The 17,608-nt window shown below is 55.0% G+C and overlaps 2 protein-coding genes across 2 annotated transcripts in view; one reads left to right on the forward strand and one right to left on the reverse strand.

Moving 5' to 3' along the window:
* Window positions 1-349: 349 nt before the first annotated feature.
* LOC141950238 (uncharacterized) lies at window positions 350-14,985 on the reverse strand. The gene is made up of 12 exons (XM_074884812.1): window positions 14,967-14,985; window positions 14,592-14,656; window positions 14,382-14,498; window positions 13,637-13,833; window positions 13,184-13,365; window positions 9,838-9,891; window positions 4,913-5,091; window positions 4,163-4,490; window positions 3,972-4,066; window positions 2,413-2,475; window positions 2,285-2,325; window positions 350-2,193 (listed from the first exon to the last, which is right to left on the reverse strand). Exons 1-8 carry the CDS (start codon window positions 14,983-14,985, stop codon window positions 4,320-4,322), a joined length of 984 nt encoding a protein of 327 aa, XP_074740913.1. The 3' UTR covers window positions 350-2,193; window positions 2,285-2,325; window positions 2,413-2,475; window positions 3,972-4,066; window positions 4,163-4,319.
* Window positions 14,986-15,617: 632 nt separating this feature from the next.
* IPO7 (importin 7) overlaps window positions 15,618-17,608 on the forward strand; it is a 38,343-nt gene continuing 36,352 nt past the window's right edge. Inside the window, exon 1 of the mRNA XM_074884708.1 lies at window positions 15,618-15,861. Coding sequence (XP_074740809.1) covers window positions 15,778-15,861 — 84 coding nt within the window. The 5' untranslated portion in view covers window positions 15,618-15,777. The remainder of the gene's footprint in view (window positions 15,862-17,608) is intronic.

The following is a 17,608-nucleotide window of genomic DNA, read 5'->3' on the forward strand; positions in this document are numbered from 1 at the left end:
GAAAAAACCACCACACACCCACCTTTTGTGGGGGGGAAAAACCTCACGCGGGGCGGGGGGGAACCTGGGGCAGACACGGCAGCGGGGTCTGTGTGTGGGTAGAAACGCGCGTGGGGGGACACGGGTGAGGATGACCCGCACCAGGGAGTCCACCCGGGATAACCCGCAGCAGATCACTCACCTGGGACAACCCCAACAGATGATCCACGCTGGAGAACTGACCCTCACCGGATAATCCACACCAGAGAACCCCCAGCAATGCCCCTCAAACAGCCAGCGTCTCACCCCAGATTTTCCCCAAATTGGGTCTGGGGTTTTTTTTTTGTTTTTCTGTAATACAAAAATCGGGTTTTTTGCTTTTCCAAAATATTCCATTTTATTTTTTTTCAGCACTTCTCCACAACATCAAAATTGGTGATTTTTGGTTTTGTGCATGAAAATGGTGGGTTTTCTGCTCTCCAGCTGCACCAAGCCAGGCAGGTTTGGCTTTCCCAGGAGCCCCAAATTGAAGGTTTTTTTCCAAAAAAACCCGTTTTTTTTCCCTCCCGTTGCAGAACCTGAATCAGGGTGCTTGGGGTATTTTTGTGCCGTGGCAGCGACACAGGGCTGGCCCCGTTGTCAGGGGGTTAATGGCTGCCAGGCAAACCTGGCCCAGGGGGACCTGTCGAGCATCAGAAGATGCTGACAACAACACACCTGAAAAACAAAAACCCCAAATCCTATTCCGGCATCTTGAAAAACTAACACAGAAGAAAGTTCTGTCAGAAGAAGGGACGGAATAGCAGTGGAGCTTGGGGAGGACTCTGCATGAACAGGTCAGCTCCACATACAACACACCCTGGCAAGGCCGGAGCGATTTCAACTCCTCAAATCACCAGCAAGGCCGATCGATACGATCCCGAGCACATTCTGCCCATAAAAGCAAACGCTCTTGGTGGTGTCGGAATGTCTCATCCCATCCTTACAGCAGGGCTGCAGGGAGGGAACCCTGTGAGGCTGCTGGACAAGGTCGTACCGTCATCACAACCTACGGCCGACGGATCCGCCGCGACCCTTGCGCTGCTGCTGCTGCTGCTGCTGCTGCACATCCTGCTTGCTGGGTCAATAAAATCAGAAGTGAAGTGTAAAACTTTAAAGGGTAAAACAAAGAATAAAGAATAAAGCTCAGTCCTTCACTCTTTGTTGTAAAGGTGGGCATATGCTTATAGAAGCGTTTTTATTAGATGTGTAAGTATTTGATTTTCCTTTTGCATTCCCTGAACTCGCCCAGCTGTGAGCTGATACCATTAGACTATCTCCAAAATACACACAGACAACTTGACGAGGGGGGGGGGGGGGTTGGTGTGTTCCATAATTAGCAGGGACGTCAGGCCAGCTGCACCACCCAAGAGTACTACTGCCAAATACATCATCTCTGAAGATCCACTCTGATGGAGAGTTCATAAAATGAAACTTCCTTGAGAAAGGTTTCCATTTTGTAAAGTCTCTTTCTAACTGAAGTCAAGATTAGACACTGTAGGGCAGCGGTCCCTCATCCCTCAACTTTCAGAGGGCCGGGGTTCTGAATCCATCCTCAACAAAAACCACATCAGCTAACCGGGACATTCCTGCAGCTGCCAGGTTCCTCTTCATCATCTGCAAAAAAAACCAGTGCCAGCAGTCACCATCACGTCAGCTGACACACCTCTGCCACAACACCCTCCACCTCAACAGCCACGGGGCTTTCCGCTCAGCTGCTCTGTGCAGAGTCCAGTGTCGGACGCTGCGGCCAGCGTGGCCCGTGGCACCTACGATACCAAAAGACAGAGAGCTACCACTGTGCTTGCGAGAAATCACCAGCCCCGTGCTCCTCCTCTCTAACACCCAGCTCACCTCAAACGCTCATCCGATTCCAAAGGCAGCCTGCCCGGCTCCTGCAAAACCAAAGAGAAATGCTTCATCGAGCTGCCACGTGATTCTCTGCACTGAAACCCTGACCCAGCCGACAACCGCCTCGCTGTCCTGGACTGCTCAGCGGCACGCGGCTTCGCCCCTCCCAGCCTACATGTGGCACCTGCATAAACCAAAGCGAGAGGCACAAGCTGAACCTGCAGCCTGCCCACACCGACTGCCATCTCCTGCCCCGTTACCTTGGCCGCTCACCCACCCTGCCTCTGACATTTACCGGTCGCCACGTCGACGCCTGGGTACCACCTGTAAAGACACAGACAACAGGAGATGCTTCTAGTTTCACCAACAGTACGACACATGAAAAACAACTGCTACTTCAGCCCACGCGTCTCACCTTGCCTGAGTCATCTCCGGTGCCGATATCCTGCTTTGCACCTTCAAAACAAAAAAAACCCCAAACCGATAAGCCAGTCATGTAGCAACCAGTCACGTCTTCTCCACCGACACCACACGCTGACCCACCTTCTTACAGTGCCCTGCTCGCTGCCTCTGTCACTCTTTGGTGCATATATTGTCCCTCTGGATCTGAAAAAAATTTTTAAGCAGGTCACCTGGATGCTGAGTGACAGCTTAACAATTCCAGAGTTCTTGACTCCATGTAGGAACACTGTCTAGGGTCTCATTACAGCCTGCCATTAAAAAAAAAACCATAGAAACAAAACAGCATTAAGCCCTACACACACGAGCCTTAACACCTTTGAGATTCCATCTGTTCAACTACCACTCCCGCAGCCTCTCCCAGATAGCTCCGGTCATCCCCGTGACATCCTTGCCTGCTGCTGAGGGCTGCTTGCTCCGAGGGGGCTGTACGGGCTGTACCTAAACAGTCCAGGCAAATCAACATTAACTACAGACTCTTAGTGCTATTCTTCCCCTGACCGACATCGCTGTGCCCCCAGGCAGGGCAGTTCCAACCCACATATGTGTGCAGGCTGACACGCCAGAGAGTAAGAGAAGAGTGCTCTGAAGAGCGCCAAAAAACAAAATCCAAAGGGAGCTGAAGTGCCACAAGAGCACGGTGGAGTATGCAAAAGGACTCGGAAGACACTGTTATACAGAGTAGAGGAGTTAGGAGGAAGCACGGTAAGAAAAGAAGCCTTGCAGACACAGCGAGGGCCCTGGAGTCTCAGGAGGGCATCTGGGCAAACTACAGATGACTGAGAGAACAACCAAACGGAGACACCCTCGATGGCAGAGAGAAAGAAAAAGGAACGCTGCACAGCAAAGAAAGGAGGGAGGCTCTGACAGAACGAGAGAGAGAGAAAAGGAGATCGAGTGCCTCAAGGTGCTGTGGAGATCGAGGGAGGTCTCAGCAGGCACTGCGGCTGTGAGGAAAGGGATCGTGGGGGCGGGGTTGATGGATAAACGAAGGCTGAGGGACAGCCAGGAGGAACTCGGGTGATGACCTGAGCAGAGTACAGATGGTCTTGGGTGGCTGGGAACTAAACACGGGAATCCTGGCTAGCACAGAGGAACAAATGAGTTCGTGTGCGGCTCAAAGACGGCCCCACCTAAAGTGCTACAGGACGGAACCGGACCACAAGGAAGGTCTTGGCAGGCATCGTGACTGGGAGGAGAACTGTCCCGGGGGAACCAGAGAGACAGAAAAAGGATTGGGGACATGACGATTAAATCCCGAGGGGATCTGAACCAAGGAAACACGTCATCAGAGGGCCAGGGAACGAACAGAGGCACGGCTAGAGGGAAGAGAGGACAGACTGACTGGGCTGGGTCACAGATAGCAGGAACACTCGGGAAGCCCTCTGAGGGAATGAGATGGCTGCGAGGTCTGCTACAAAGCTAGAAGTCTCCTAGGGGCAACCTTGAAGGCATCGATAGGCATCATGACACCCTTAGAGAGGTCCTGATTGGGCCAAAGGCACCAAAGAAGGCTCAGGGACATGAGGAGGAAGTCTGGAGGGGATTTGAACAGTACAGATGTCGTCAGGAGGCGGGGACCAAATGGAGACACCCTAGATGGCACAGAGGATGATTAAGAGTGCTCTGAGGTACAAACACACCTGAGGATGGGTTTCTGAGGGCATGAGAGAGAGTCCAAGTCCGCTACGGAGCTAAAACAGGGCTGTGGTACACAAAGAAGGTCTCAGGAGGCATCCTAGGTGGCATAAAGAAGAAAATGAATGCTCTTTTTTGGGAACAGAGATCTTAGGAGAGGTGCTATTGCGACAAAACAAGTCCAAAGGAGACTTACAGGGCTAAAAGTGTGCTGCAGGGATCATCCAAGACCTTGGGAGGCATCGTGACAGCAGCAGAGGAGGACAGCCAAAAGAATGCTCAAGGACATGACGAAGAAGTCTGGAGGGGATTTGAAGAAACTGCAGGTGTCCTCAGGGGACCACGTAGGTATCCTAGCTAGCACAGAGGACAACGCAAGCGTTCTGCAGATGAAAGGTGGCATCAGGAAAGGGTCTCAGGGAGGAAGGAGGGTGCAGAGTGCGCCACGGTGCCAAAAGGGGGCTGCAGGGCACGAGGAGGTTGGCCTCAGTAGGCGTGATGACAGCAGGAGCAGGGTGCTGAGACTGAAAGAGAGACAGAAGGCGGCTCTGGGACACGGTGCAAAAGTCAAGGCGTTCCAGCAACGTACAGATGTCCTCAGGGGATGAGCAACTGAATGGAGACATCCAAGACAGCAGTGAAGACTGTGAGAGAGCTCAGGGGCACAGAGAAAGCCTGAGGAAGGGTTCTGTCTGAGTAAGAGAGACACCGAACCCCCACCAGGGCTTTTTATTAAACACAATTTTAAAAAAACATTTACTATCTCAACACTAAATACAACCTGAAATGAAAAAACCTTCACACACACAAGGTTAGACACATTCAGAAAATGACGCTCATTCAACAGCCACTCGATCCACCCCTCACTCCAAACATCCGTTCCACTGCCCACCTGCCACAGTGGCAGATCACCCCCATTCTAAACCCACCCCTGGAACTGCCTCACCGTGCGCCTCGGCAGCGTCGCTGCTCCACACGCCCCCACGGTGTCAGCCTTCCTAATCGGGAGCCAAGGAAGATGTTTCGCAACGGGCCCCGCTCCCGCTCCTCCTTCGCTTGCGTTTGTATGCTCCGGCAAACCTCGCTCGAGGATTTGCTCTGGGGATCCAGATGGCCCCGTGTCACCTGCAGAACACAAAGCCCTGCAAAGCAAGGCGTAGTCAAAACCGACAGCGAGTGCTGCAGTGCAATACACAACCAGAACAACCGACGTGGGAGGAGCCGGGCTTTAAGACCAAGGCCCACAAGGACACGGGGGGTGAAGTGCTGTAGGGGAGGGACCTCTATGGAAACAGAACTCTGAAGAGCAGAGCTGTCATTCTGGCCCAGATCTCCTCCACAAAGGCAACCCTCCACAAACATCTGTGATGCAAAAGACGCTGTAAGCTCCACTCACGAGATGGGGAGTGCTCAACGGGCTCTTTTCCAAAGCAGCAAGGCATCCGAGACCCCTTGGACACCTACCAAGGTGCATGTCCCGTGCAGAGAGCCCACGGGGCACCACAGAGACGTGGGGAAGGCACCGCATCCAAGACAGAACACAGGCACCACAAACGACACGAGGACACAGACACAGGCCAGAACATGCACATCCTGTGGGACAGACCCTGCTCTCTTCCCCCAGACTTAAGGAAGCCTAAATAGCCCTCTCCACAGCCCTGATGGTAGAGCCTCTGCTGGCCCCACCCTACCCACGGCTTTTGCCCCTTGACTTACCTTTCAGAGAGCACGCTCCAGAATCCATCCTCATCAGGAGCACATCATCTCACTGGGATGCTCCCGCATTCAACAGGTTCCTCTCCATCACCCGCAAGACAGAGCGCCGCCAGTCACCGCAGACGTGGAGTTTGGCCTGGTGCACGCCGGCCTCCCAAGCTTCGGGGTCCCATACCACCCTGACCCCCACCCCCTCCTTTCCCCCGCAGCCCCCAGGGCCCTCCCACAACCCTCCGCCTCTCACCTGCCTGCAAAACCAGACAAACTGCATTCTGCTTTTGGCCCCCAAACCAGCTGCCTTAGTGCCTCTTTCTGAGCCCAAAAACCTGCCTGCTGAGCCTCTTCGCAAGTCCCAAAAACGCACGACTTGACCTCTGTTTCTGAGCCCAAAGCCACACAACTCCGTCTGTTTCAGAGCCCCTCAATCAGCCACACGCGTCTGTTCTCAAGCCCCAGGAAGGCAAAACGTTGCCTCCATTTCTGGCCCACAGCACAGCTCAACTCGTCTGCTCTCTGACCCCCTCCGCAGTCCCCACGGGCGATACCGAGGGGCGTGGGGGGGGAATGCAGCCACCCCACAGCCCTGCACCCCCAGAGAACCACGGGCAGGTTTGGGAAGCGCTTGGGGATTGCGGCACCTCCGGGGGCGCCACCGCACATGCGCACTGCCGGGGCACGGGCACACCGGTCCTGGGGGAGCCGCGGGCAGCCCGCGGGAAACCGCACGAACCCGCCCCAAAACCGCCCCTCGCGCTGCGCCGCGGGGCCGCGCCGGTAGCGAGGACTGTGCCGTGCCGCGCGCGCCCGGGAGCGACGCAGCTGTCGGGCAGCCGAGTGCGCGAAAACTACAGCTCCCACCGTGCACCGGAAGCCCCGCTCACGTGACTACAACACGAGCCACGCCACCTACGCACCCGGAAGCCCGGCCTCGCGCGGCCCCGGGAAGCGCCGCCGCCGCTTGGCCCCGACCCGGAGCGGCTTCTGCCGCCGGTCCCGCCGCACCGCGCGGCACCCCCGTCGCGGCTTTACCCGGCAGCCGCCAGGCGACCGACCGCGCGGCCCCGCTCCCCTTCTCTCTGCTGCTCCCTCGGCTCGCACCGGCTCCTCCTCCAGCACCGTCCCGGACAGGGAGGGGCCGCTGCCCACAGCCTCACTGCCCGACCCTGGGGCTCCTCCAGCCCGGCCCACGCTCCCACCCTCCCCCCTGCGGTAACTATAGCGACCAGCACCGGGATTAACCGCCTGAACTGCCCCTCACCCCCGAACTCGCGCTCTAGGAGCTGCCAGTCCGCCAGTCCCGGGGCCACCGCGGTGCATGCGCAGACAGTAAAACTGATTAACTTGACTTTTTTCTTTCCCCAAAAGAGAATGAAATGCAGACATAGTATGAAGATCGTGAGCACTGCCAACTAACGAGGACAGTCCCTGCTCAGGCTGAACCGCCTCCACTGTTGTCAGTAACACAAGAAGCCATACGAGCATGTGATTTTGAACCGGGCAAAGACCCCAAAACTAGCGTGTGGCGACCATGAGTGCATGAAGCTGAGAAAATACTTAAACAGAAATACAACAAACATGGGGAACCCGAGAGGTTACCTCAGGGATAAAGGACACTGTCGAACGCCTGCAAGGGGCAGAGGAAGAAACCAGAGAATACTGAAGAGCTGGTCGGAGCAGTGTAACCTTTACCACGGGAGCGCTAGTAACAACAGCACGCGTGCCTTTCTGCCTTGGCTCCCCAGCTGTCAAAAGGGTTTAACGACCCTTGTCTGGGTCTCGTGCATGTATGTCTTTAAGGACTTAGCACAGGGATGATCTCTGTAGGTGAGTCCATGTCAAATGGAACGGGGCACTGGTTTCCTCAGCGCTACCGCAATACGAATCGTAATTGGTATTTCTGAAGGGTAACTGAGTCTTCACCTGGGAGTTTTAGCTACATACGAGATCTGAAGAAACTCTTGGAGAACGACTGATCCCGGTGGAAGTGCAAGCTACTTCTCCACTGCATTTGACATCATGAGGTGCTCGGGCGGCGGCCCGTCACTCACACCTGCAAGGCTTTCGGGAAAGAAGGAAAAGAGCCAGCCAGGCTCTGCAGCCTTTTAGGGAAAGAAAGCGTTAGCCTGACACGTGATTGTCGTTGGTTCCCGGGCATTCTCTGAGAGTTGCCCCCTGAGGGGGGATACTGCCCCCGGCCACCTCCACTCCCACTCGCCAGCACTCACCTGCCAACACAACTTATGAGCTGCAGATGAGCACAACGGGGCTCCGTTGCCTCAAGTTTGGGCACAGGCAGGGCAAACCCTTCCTGAATCGCTCAAGTTTTATTAGAGAAAGTTCAGGAGAAAGGGAGGGAGTGGAGGAAAACACTCCATGGTTGTGGAGTGGCAGCTGCTGCTGCTGCTTCACTTCCTTCACCGAGCTCACGGGTGTGCTGCACTTCTTGGCAACTCGCTCAGGCACGTTCCGGGGTCTGTCTCAACTTTAACGGCATTAAAATAGAAGGTTAAGAAGTGAAGCGGTCGTGCCGATCGTTTACACCTTTACCAGTAGCAGCACCTTGCATTTCTCAAAAGGAACCTTTCCTGCTTTTGCCCCCAACCGGGCAGCAATTTGACCCCAGTCCACTCCGACGAACACCTTCGCTGTGGAAGCGGCACTCAAACTCACAAGTTCGCGGCGGTGACGCTTTCTTTTGACTTTCCTAAGGCGCAGGTTTGCAGCGCTTCTCGGAAGGAGATGGGAACACTGCAGTTACTGACGGCCTCCTCAGCCTCGAGATGCAGAAGGATGGAGGCTGAGACAGTCAGGGAGGGCCGGGGCCTTGTCTGCTCTCAGAAACCCTCCCCACTTTGCTCTGCACACCAGTCCCGTTGCGGAACACGCGCAGCTGCGGCTCTGGCTGGCCCCGACAGCTCGCCCGTCCATCCCCTTGCCAGGAACTAGCGCCCCGCCGGCTACAGCTCAGCCCAAAGCCAAACCAACATAAAATCGCTCCTACGGCGACACCGTCCCACCACCAACCTCGTCTCTGGAAACCGCCACCTGATCTCCCCCTGTTTTGCTGATTAGGGGTATCAATTAAACTCGGACACCAGAGTGAAAAGCGCAGGCATCTTTTACTAGAAATAACTAAATAATGTAACAGAATAATACAGAAAACATACAGTAAGAAAACACAGAATAGTGCACTCAAACAAACAAGAAAACACAGGGTAATGCATCAAATCATTACTACCCGAGAAAGAGGGAATAGCGATTAAGAAAGACCCATCACCACTTGCACCCGTTCCCATCATCCAGACCCGCAGGCGCTGGGCAGCCCCGGTTACAGCGAGGATTTGGAGAGCCTTTCCCGGCAAGTGGGAAGTCCTACGCGGTGCGTCTACCTGTAGGTGAGGCTTCCAAAGTCGCTGTGAGCGGGTCCCGCCTTATATACCCAAAAATCAGCAAGCCAGAATAGCTGGCACCTTTGATTTGAGCGGAAATATCTGGTTTCAATCTCACATTAGATTCCCCCACAGCCTGGCCAGGGCTCAGGGGAGAAGCTAAGGGAGTTCCTCGGCTTATCTAATTGCATTAGGCGCAAGGTCTCGCATCAGGCCACAGCGACAGACAACAGTCTCCATGACCCTGTTATTTTATCCACACACAAAGAAAGATAAATACACATTCAAGATAGCTACGTCTTCCATACATATCTCGCTAATGATTACATACTGAGTTAGCAGCTTCGGCTCAGGGCCTGCTGCTCAGGCTTCAACACTTCCACTTTTTACATCAGAACCGTGCAGGTGCTGAAAGAGAAGCATTCAGAACAGGGGAAACCACCTCCAAATCCCTGCTCCCAACTGCTCTTCCCCCGGCATGCCACACAGCCTCAAAGGACACTTCGGGTGGCTGCAGAGCCCTCCTGCTCCCCACAGCTGGTGCGGCCACATCAAACTAAAAAAAGGAGTTTTCAGACAACTTCAGGAAGTCGAGTCAACTTCAGGTGGATTTAGAGCAGTTTCTAAAACTCTGGGGAACTGCCAAGAGCCAAGTACCTGCTTGAGAGGCACAGAAAACACCCCCAAAGGGGCAGGGATGCTTGAGGACTGCTTTCTCTCGCTTCTTCGGCAGCCCGCTGCCGCTCATCCCCCCGCTCGCTCTTACCTTTGAAGGTCCTTCTGCACGTGATGGTCGTCTCTTGTTCTCCACCACCAGCTGCTGCAACGGTAGAAGGACGCCGTCGGGTCTGAGAGGGACGCCGGCGCCTGGACAGAGCTTGCCACAGCACCACCCAAATCCCAGACGCCCTCCCAATCACAACCCCGTATACCTTAACAACCCCCGCCCCCCAAAAAACCTCACAGATCAGCTTTTCTCACACAATAGGCGCTCTGGGGCTGCCGTGCATGCAGTTCCGGCCGGCGCTGGAGCTGGGCTCGGAGTTGGGAACTCTGGACAAAGGGGAGCTGGCCACGCAAAGCAGCGGCCAAAGTGGCTGCGCCCCTGCTTACAGGGGCCTCAAGCCGCTGCCGGCACTGCAGAGTGCCCGGGCCTGCAGGTCACTGGCCAGCCCCGGACTTACAGGGCAGCCTCTGCTGGCTGCCCACCGCAGGCAGCCCGCCCAGCCCTGATTAGAGGGCGGCCGAGCACCTCCTGGGGACAGAGGGCTCCACGGCTCGTGGCGCTCGTCCCGAGTACAGGGCGGGCACGCTGGCAGGTCGCCAGCAGGACAGGCGGCCACCCAGGCAGAGACCCGGGCCCTGAACACAGGCGGGTCGCACGCTGGCCGCGCTACGGCCATGCGGCTTCGCTCTCTCCTTCGAAAGGAGGGGCAAGGAGGGGCAAGCCGGGACTCGCCCTCCACTCGCGGGCTCAGAGGGGACCGACCCCCTGTTGCTGCACAGAGCCCTTCTTTCCCTCCCGGGAAGTTTAAGCTAAGTACGCTGCAGTGTTTTCAATGGGGACCTAAACAAGAAGCTCATTCGCTCGCTCACTCACACCCACAGACACAGACACAGGCAGGCACACACACACAGACACACATACACAGACAGGGACAAACAAAACTTCCCGGAAGAGAGAGCGAGCTCTGTGCAGCCAGTGTCCGGGGAGACATCCCTTCCCACGAGCAGGAGAGCAGAGCCCCAGACCTGCCCCCCAGGACGCACACAGGCCACAGGGACTCAACGTGTTGCGGGGCTTCACGGGTGGCCAAGGGACAAATGCCGTGACAGGCCCCGACTCCAGGGGGTCACGCTGGCCAGGCCGCCAGCAGCCAGAAAGCTGCCGGGGCCGGGGACACAGCCCTCCCCTGCTTACAGGGCGGGCGTGGGGTCCGGAGAGCCCCATTTCCCCCTTGGCACGGAGACAGCGCCGCTCACTCTCCTGACAGGGCCGCCCTTCTCTCCAGGCAGCCAAACCGTGGGGCAAGGTGGCAAAAGGCCAGAGACCCGAGCCCTGCTTACAGGGAGGTCACCCAGCGCAGCGCCGGCCAGGGCACCAAAGGTGCCGGCAACGGTCTTGTGCGACCGCAGCCCCAGTAACGGGGAGGTCCCCTTTTTGTAAAAGCGAATACAGTGGACAGGCAATGGAGAATCCAGGTACCTGTTTTCTCCAATATCCTAAAGTACCCATTGGCTGTTGTAATTTTTTTTCTAGATTGGGGCATTTCTGATTGTTCTATTTTATTCAGAGTATCTGGTGGAATTGCTGCACTTCCAGCAATCCACCAAGTGCCCAGAAATTTCACTTCTTTACTTGGTCCCTCTCATTTTTCAGGCGGAATTTCAATTTTTGCTTCATGCAGTGTTTGCCAAACTGTTGCTGCCACTTCTCCCACCCTGTTAGGAGAGGGTCCTCCATTTAGAATATTGTCTATATACTGATACAGTTTTACGTGTTCAGGGAGTTAAACTGTCCATAAAATTTCAACAAGTGCAGCATGAGAAATTGTGGCTGAGTGTTTCTACCCCACTCTGGGAGCCTGGTAAAGGTATACTGGATACCCTCCCATGTAAATGCAAATTTTTGTTTTGCCTTCTTCCCCTAAGGGAAAAACCATGTCTTTGACATGTAGCACTGCCAGCCAAGGACCTGCAGGAACTTGAAGTGTAGTCCTTAAGGCTGCATTGTTGGGGTCTGCCGCTGACAATGGGGCTCTATTTAAGCACTTAAATGCCCATAATGGCCTGTTCAACTCCACCTCCCCCTCTGGTTTACTGACTGGTCAAACAGGAAAGGTTTTTTTTTTGGGGGGGGGGGGTGGGGGAGTTCTGGAGGTAATCTGTCGTTTTTCTAAATCTGCAGTAGAAAGCTGCTTAGCAACTTATTTACTTACTTCTAGCAAGTTATAGTACTACTTATAGTATTTTTTAATATTGCTAACAATCCTACTTGCCCAGACTGTTCTGTGGAATTTTACCAAGGACTGCTGTGTTCATCAAAACAAAGCAGTTTACTGTGAAAATCTACCAAGAACTGCAGTGTTCAGCAAAATATCATGTTTTTGTCCTCGAGGAACAGGTGTGCTCTAACTATTTGGGCCTCGGTAATGAGTAAAGATAGCCATATACGGATGGTAGAAGTTTCATTGCTTCCTGTTATAAGTAGTTTTCTGAAATTGATGTGAGTCAGAGCCAATCAAAATTTCAATTGTTTACTTAGCAAGCGGCAACAAGCAAAACAGCGCTGGGCAGCCGGGGAGTCCTTGCTCCACCAACGGCACACACTCACTTCCCGAGGGTCCATTTTTTTTATATCCTCCGCCTTCCGGTATCTGGGTCTCTTTGAGAGGTGTACCCTGCGTCTGCGCACTTTGCAGCTAGGGGGTCGCTCCATCCGGGTCTTCCTCATGTCACCAACTCCTCGTATTTCCTGCTTTCCTGAGAGTGGCTCACAAAGCTTTTGTTTATATCTTACAGAGTACAGATACTACCCCTTTGTCCTTCTTCCCTTCTCCCTCTTTTCAGTCTTTTGCACAATAGGAGTCCTTGCTTCAGCATTTCAACTTAGATAAGCACTTGCAGTCAGTTAGTCATTACACAATGTAATAGTTAAGATTAAGCTTAGGCCTACATAGTTTATGGAATAACATGTCACAAGCTCCCAGTATCTTTAATGGAATTTGATGAACAGTTTACTGTCTATCACACTTCCCTTAAATAAGATAGCATGAGTAAACCGGCTGAAAAACATTTTTGTTGTTCAAGAAATTGGCTAAGAGAATCTGCGCATGCTCCGGGGAAAAAACAAGGTGAGAAAGACTACGAGCCTTCCTCCCAAAGACCCCTGTAGATGCCCCCCAGGAGGCAATGCACAGGTGCAAAGATAACATAAACTGCTGGCACCAGCCTCTAGAACTAACCCAGCCTTACTCATGCATATGCATGTTTGTGTTATGTAATCCAGTGAATATGTACATCCACACTCTGTAAGGTTTTGGTAAAATGTGCTGATGGTGTGCAAGTTTTGTGGAGAAATCCCCTTGCACCCCGGCCAGAGTAAAACATACCTGCTTTATAACTCCATTTCGAGTTGTAGAGTCTTTTTCCGCGAATCAAAGGCCAGTGCAGATCCACTGCAAGCAGCAGGGAAAACGACAGTACAGCGAGGCCTGTGCTGGTCATTATCAGCATCCCGTGGTGCTGACGGCTGCAGTCTCTGTTGTGGCATAACTTCGTCAGCCAGAGCTTTCTGGGGGGAGGCAGAGTAAAGTCCACGACCCCCATAGCTCCCGCAATGCTGACAGCCACACACAGCAGCTGAGGTACTGGCACCCACGGGCACACCGCCCCCCAGCCCGGGGCATTCCCTCGCCAGCTCTAACCCCCCGCTTTCCTGCCTCCCTCCACCCTGCAAGGGCATTTCAGACACCCTCTTGGACTGTTCCTTTCAACCACCCAACCACGCAACCCTGTGCCAGCACGACCACTGAGCCCTAAAAACCCTGACCAGCGCAAATTACCTTCTCCACTTCTTCAGGAGCGCTGCGGCCGGAGTAAAGCAGCAGGCACTCGGGATGGCCTTGAAGCCTGGGGCTACTTTCTCACGCCTGTGGTAGCTCAGGGCCCTGGATGTGACAGCTGTGACTCCGGAACTGCAGAACAGTTTGAGGTGGGAAGGGAACTCTTGCAGGTCATCTGGTCCAACCACGCCCTGGAACTAAAAAGCAGCCACAGCGAACAAAAGAGGGGACGATTTAAAAAGACAGACAGGGCATTAAGGAAAGAGAAAAACTCACTAAAAAGACACCGAAGGGAAAAAGAACATTTTAAAAGCAACAGGCATTGCTGAAATAAAGGAAAAAATTATCACACAGGGACACCGAACTAGAACAGAAGTACAGAAAAGAAAATTTAAAAAGCGGCAGCACTAAGGAAACATGAAATAGCAACAGCAAACTAAAAGACGTAGAATGAAAATTTAAAAAGCGACGGCACTAAGCACAGAGATGAAACATGAAAAACAGGAGGGAGAGGCAGGACAAAAGCACAGAGAGAAATGAGAAAGGGGAGCAGTAGGACAAGAGAGAGAAAGTGAGAGAGGAAGGGGGAGCAGGACAGAAGAATAAAGAAGAGGAGAGGTCTAGCAAAGGGGAGGGAGGGGGCAGAAATAACAGCAGCATGGGAAAGAGAGAGGTCCAGGAGATGGGCAGGAAGGGACCGGGACACACAACACGGGTGACAGGGCCCCGAAGGCCCAGGACTCACCGCAGCTCTCGCCCTCGGTACTGCCTGGAGAATTTGACAGGTTAGATACTTCTTTCTCATTCTTTCCTCCTGCCCCTCTTCTTCTTCTGAAACTCCAGTCGCCTGCCTGTCCTCCCCCTAAAAGAATAATACGCGGGTGTCTCTCAGCTCTTACAAGACCAGGCTTCCGACACACGCAGCCTCGCTCGCTCGCGCACTACGTGGCCGTACCGCACTCGGGGTGACGCACGCAGACCCTGGGTGCACGCTGGCGGTCTGACTGTGAAGAGGGCTCCCTCCTCACGCAGAGAGGCAGGCTCTCTCTTCCTGCACTGGGAGGGGGGTGCTGCCCAGATAGCCTTGATTTTCTCCTTCTTCCCCTTTCTCTGGTTTCTCCAGCTTCAGCCGCGGCAGCTCCTGGCCGCTGTCCACAGCCGGGAAGGGCTCCGCCTGTCCCTTTTTGCCCCCGTGCCGTGAGAAGCGCAAGGCCAGGCAGAGACACCCCACACAAGCCCGAGGTGGGCGCAGTCAACGGCACCCCAGGGCAGGAACAGACAAGCGCAGCCTCAGCACGGCCTCTGGAAGAGGGAAAGAAGCAGCACTGACCATTATTGCTGTAGATCATCCCTGGCAGTTGTCCAGGGGCGGCACCGGCGCTGCAGTTCCGCGCTTTGCGACCCGAGCAGCTGCCGACAGCGCGCAGGGTGGGGGGCGGTAGCGTTTCCTTACCTGGAGCCAGCGCCGAGCGGGGCCGCCCCGTCCCGGAGGCACTTCAGCACCGATCGCATCGCCGGGACCGGCGGTCGGCAACGTAGGGCGGGGGCGCCTCCGCAGCTCCTGCGCAGCAGCCCCGGCTGTGGGCCGGCGAGCGGTAGCCGCGCCGCGCCGCGGTTTTTCCGTGCAGACGGGCCGTCCCGCGCCCCGAGTCTGGGGTCGCGCTTTGGGGCAACCGCACGCCCGAAACCTCCGGGTTGGTGAGGCAAGCAGCATACGCCCCGCGAGGCGGCGGGCCAGGCACCGAGCCCTTGCGCGGAGGGGGACCCGAGCGGCGGAGCGCTCCCAGGCCCGGCCCGGCCCGGCCTGGCCCGGCGCTCCGCTCCCCGCAGCGTAGGGGGGGCCGGCGCGGTCTCCCCACTCGTGCGCGCGCCGCCGCCCGCTTCGGTCTGGCGGGCGGGCGGCGGCGGGGCGCGCGCGGCCGTTGCCTACAGGTCCCGTGGCGCCGCGCGGTGCGGGGCGGGGCGCGGGCGGCGGAAGGGGCGCCGCTCCCTGGCGGCCGCGGGGGGCGGCTCTATCCGGGCCTTTGGCGCTTTCCCTTCCTTTCGCGCCGGCGGCCGCTGTGAGGCGGCGGGTCCATGTGCGCACGGCGCGGCGCGGCCCCGGCCCCTGCCTTCCGTCTCCTCCTTTTCCCGCCGCCGCCATGGACCCCAACACCATCATCGAGGCCCTGCGGGGCACCATGGATCCGGCGTTGCGGGAAGCTGCCGAGAGGCAGCTTAACGAGGTGAGGGCGCCGACCGGGGCCTGGGCCGGGGCCGCGGCCGCCGTGATACTGGAAAGCGGGGCGGGGGGGGGAAGGGTGCGGGCGGCGAGGTCGGAGCAGGCCTGTGTGAGGGGGAAGCGGGGTGGGGGTGGCAGACCGGGGCCGAGGGCGCCGGGAGACGGAGCTGAGGGAGCGGGACACCCCATCCCCCACCCCCCCCGGCCCCATACACACACACCTTCTCGCGCTCTCTGAGCCCCGTCTCCCCGCGCTCTCGGCTCCTTCCCGCCGCCGGGCCCTGCCTGGTGTCACGACGGCTGCAGGCCGGGCCCGGCCGCCCGACTCGCATTGTCCCCGGCACATGGCAGCAGGGCCTCCGGCAGGGGCCAGGCCAGGCCATGCCGTACCGGGCGGGGCTGCTCAGAGGGGGGCGGGGGGAGATTTAGCGGCAGAAAGCGGTCGGTGTTGGGAAGGAGGCCCCTGTTGCCAGTCCTGTCGGTAACAAATTACATCCATTGTCTTGTTGTTCAGCCGGTGAAGGGATAATCTATAGAGGGATGTTTAAAATTGTCGGTGGCGCAGGCCCCCGGTGGCTCAGAGGCTGGTTCCAGTCCTGCCTGGGACTGTCTAAGGACAGTCTTGGGATGTGGAAGGCAGTAATTTGGCGATGGGAAAGGAGGTAGCACGACCCCCATCGCTTTATAAGTAGTGCAGCCTGTTAGTGTACGAGTGGCCTGTGCTGAGTTCAGAAATAAATCTGATAACCTGGCGTTATTTAGTGTTCGTACAAATCCTTTGGACTGCGGGTTCGGCAGTGCTGTCGAGGCAGGTGTGTGTGCTTTTTGGGTGTAGTATTGGCACGTGCCCAAAAGACCGAGGAAGACAGGGTTCCCCAGGTATGTCATCCGCTTAGACTACATTCACGTGTCATATCGGAATAGAACAAACCCAGCAGGCCCTAGTTCCACAGGTTTCAATTTTGGAAGAAGGTTATATTTTTGTTCTACTTAACTTCACCTGGAAGGTGAAAACTTTTCGTTATTGATGAGACACAGTCATGGCACTTTTAGACATTTTGGAAAAAAGGTGTTCTAGTGTTTGACTCAGAGAAAAGGTGATAGCTTGGTGGAGGAGGTGAAGTATAAACCTGTGTGATGCCTTTACTTGGTCTTTTCTACAAACGCTTTTCTTGCTTGCTCTCGAGCAGACTTTAAGCTTGACAAAGTGCATTTAATGCAACAGATGTTCATTAGAGCTTAGATAAAGGTGGGCCAAATGTTCTGCTGGTGGTAGACAAACTTTCAAAAACTAAAGGTATAGCTTCTCATATTATAAAAACGTATAATTAGCTGAATTCTTGCATGTCATTTAATAAGTGAATGGTGAATAAATACTAGGTACATTTGAAATCTCTGTAAAACTACTCAATGTTTAATTGAGGTTTGTATAAAGTAATTGGCTGTCTTTCCTGTATACTCTGGTAAAAAGTATTTTAGTGTTTATTAATTTAAGCAAAAAATGAAAATAATGTAACTGCCTATAAATACAGTTATATGAAATCTTAAGCTGGCCCCAAAATGCAATTTTTTTGTGTTCTGTGCATGTCAATATATATAGTAACTTTTGAAATCTATTTTAGCTTTTTTCTGCAGGTATTGAGTTGCTGAATATGCAGGAAATTATGTTCTCTGCCAGTTGGGGTCTTCAGCAAATGACTAACTCTTGCATGAAGGACCATGCTAACCAGCAACTGGCTTTTGTTCACACT

Source organism: Strix uralensis, chromosome 15, assembly GCF_047716275.1.
Source record: "Strix uralensis isolate ZFMK-TIS-50842 chromosome 15, bStrUra1, whole genome shotgun sequence".
Taxonomy (NCBI): Eukaryota; Metazoa; Chordata; class Aves; order Strigiformes; family Strigidae; genus Strix; species Strix uralensis.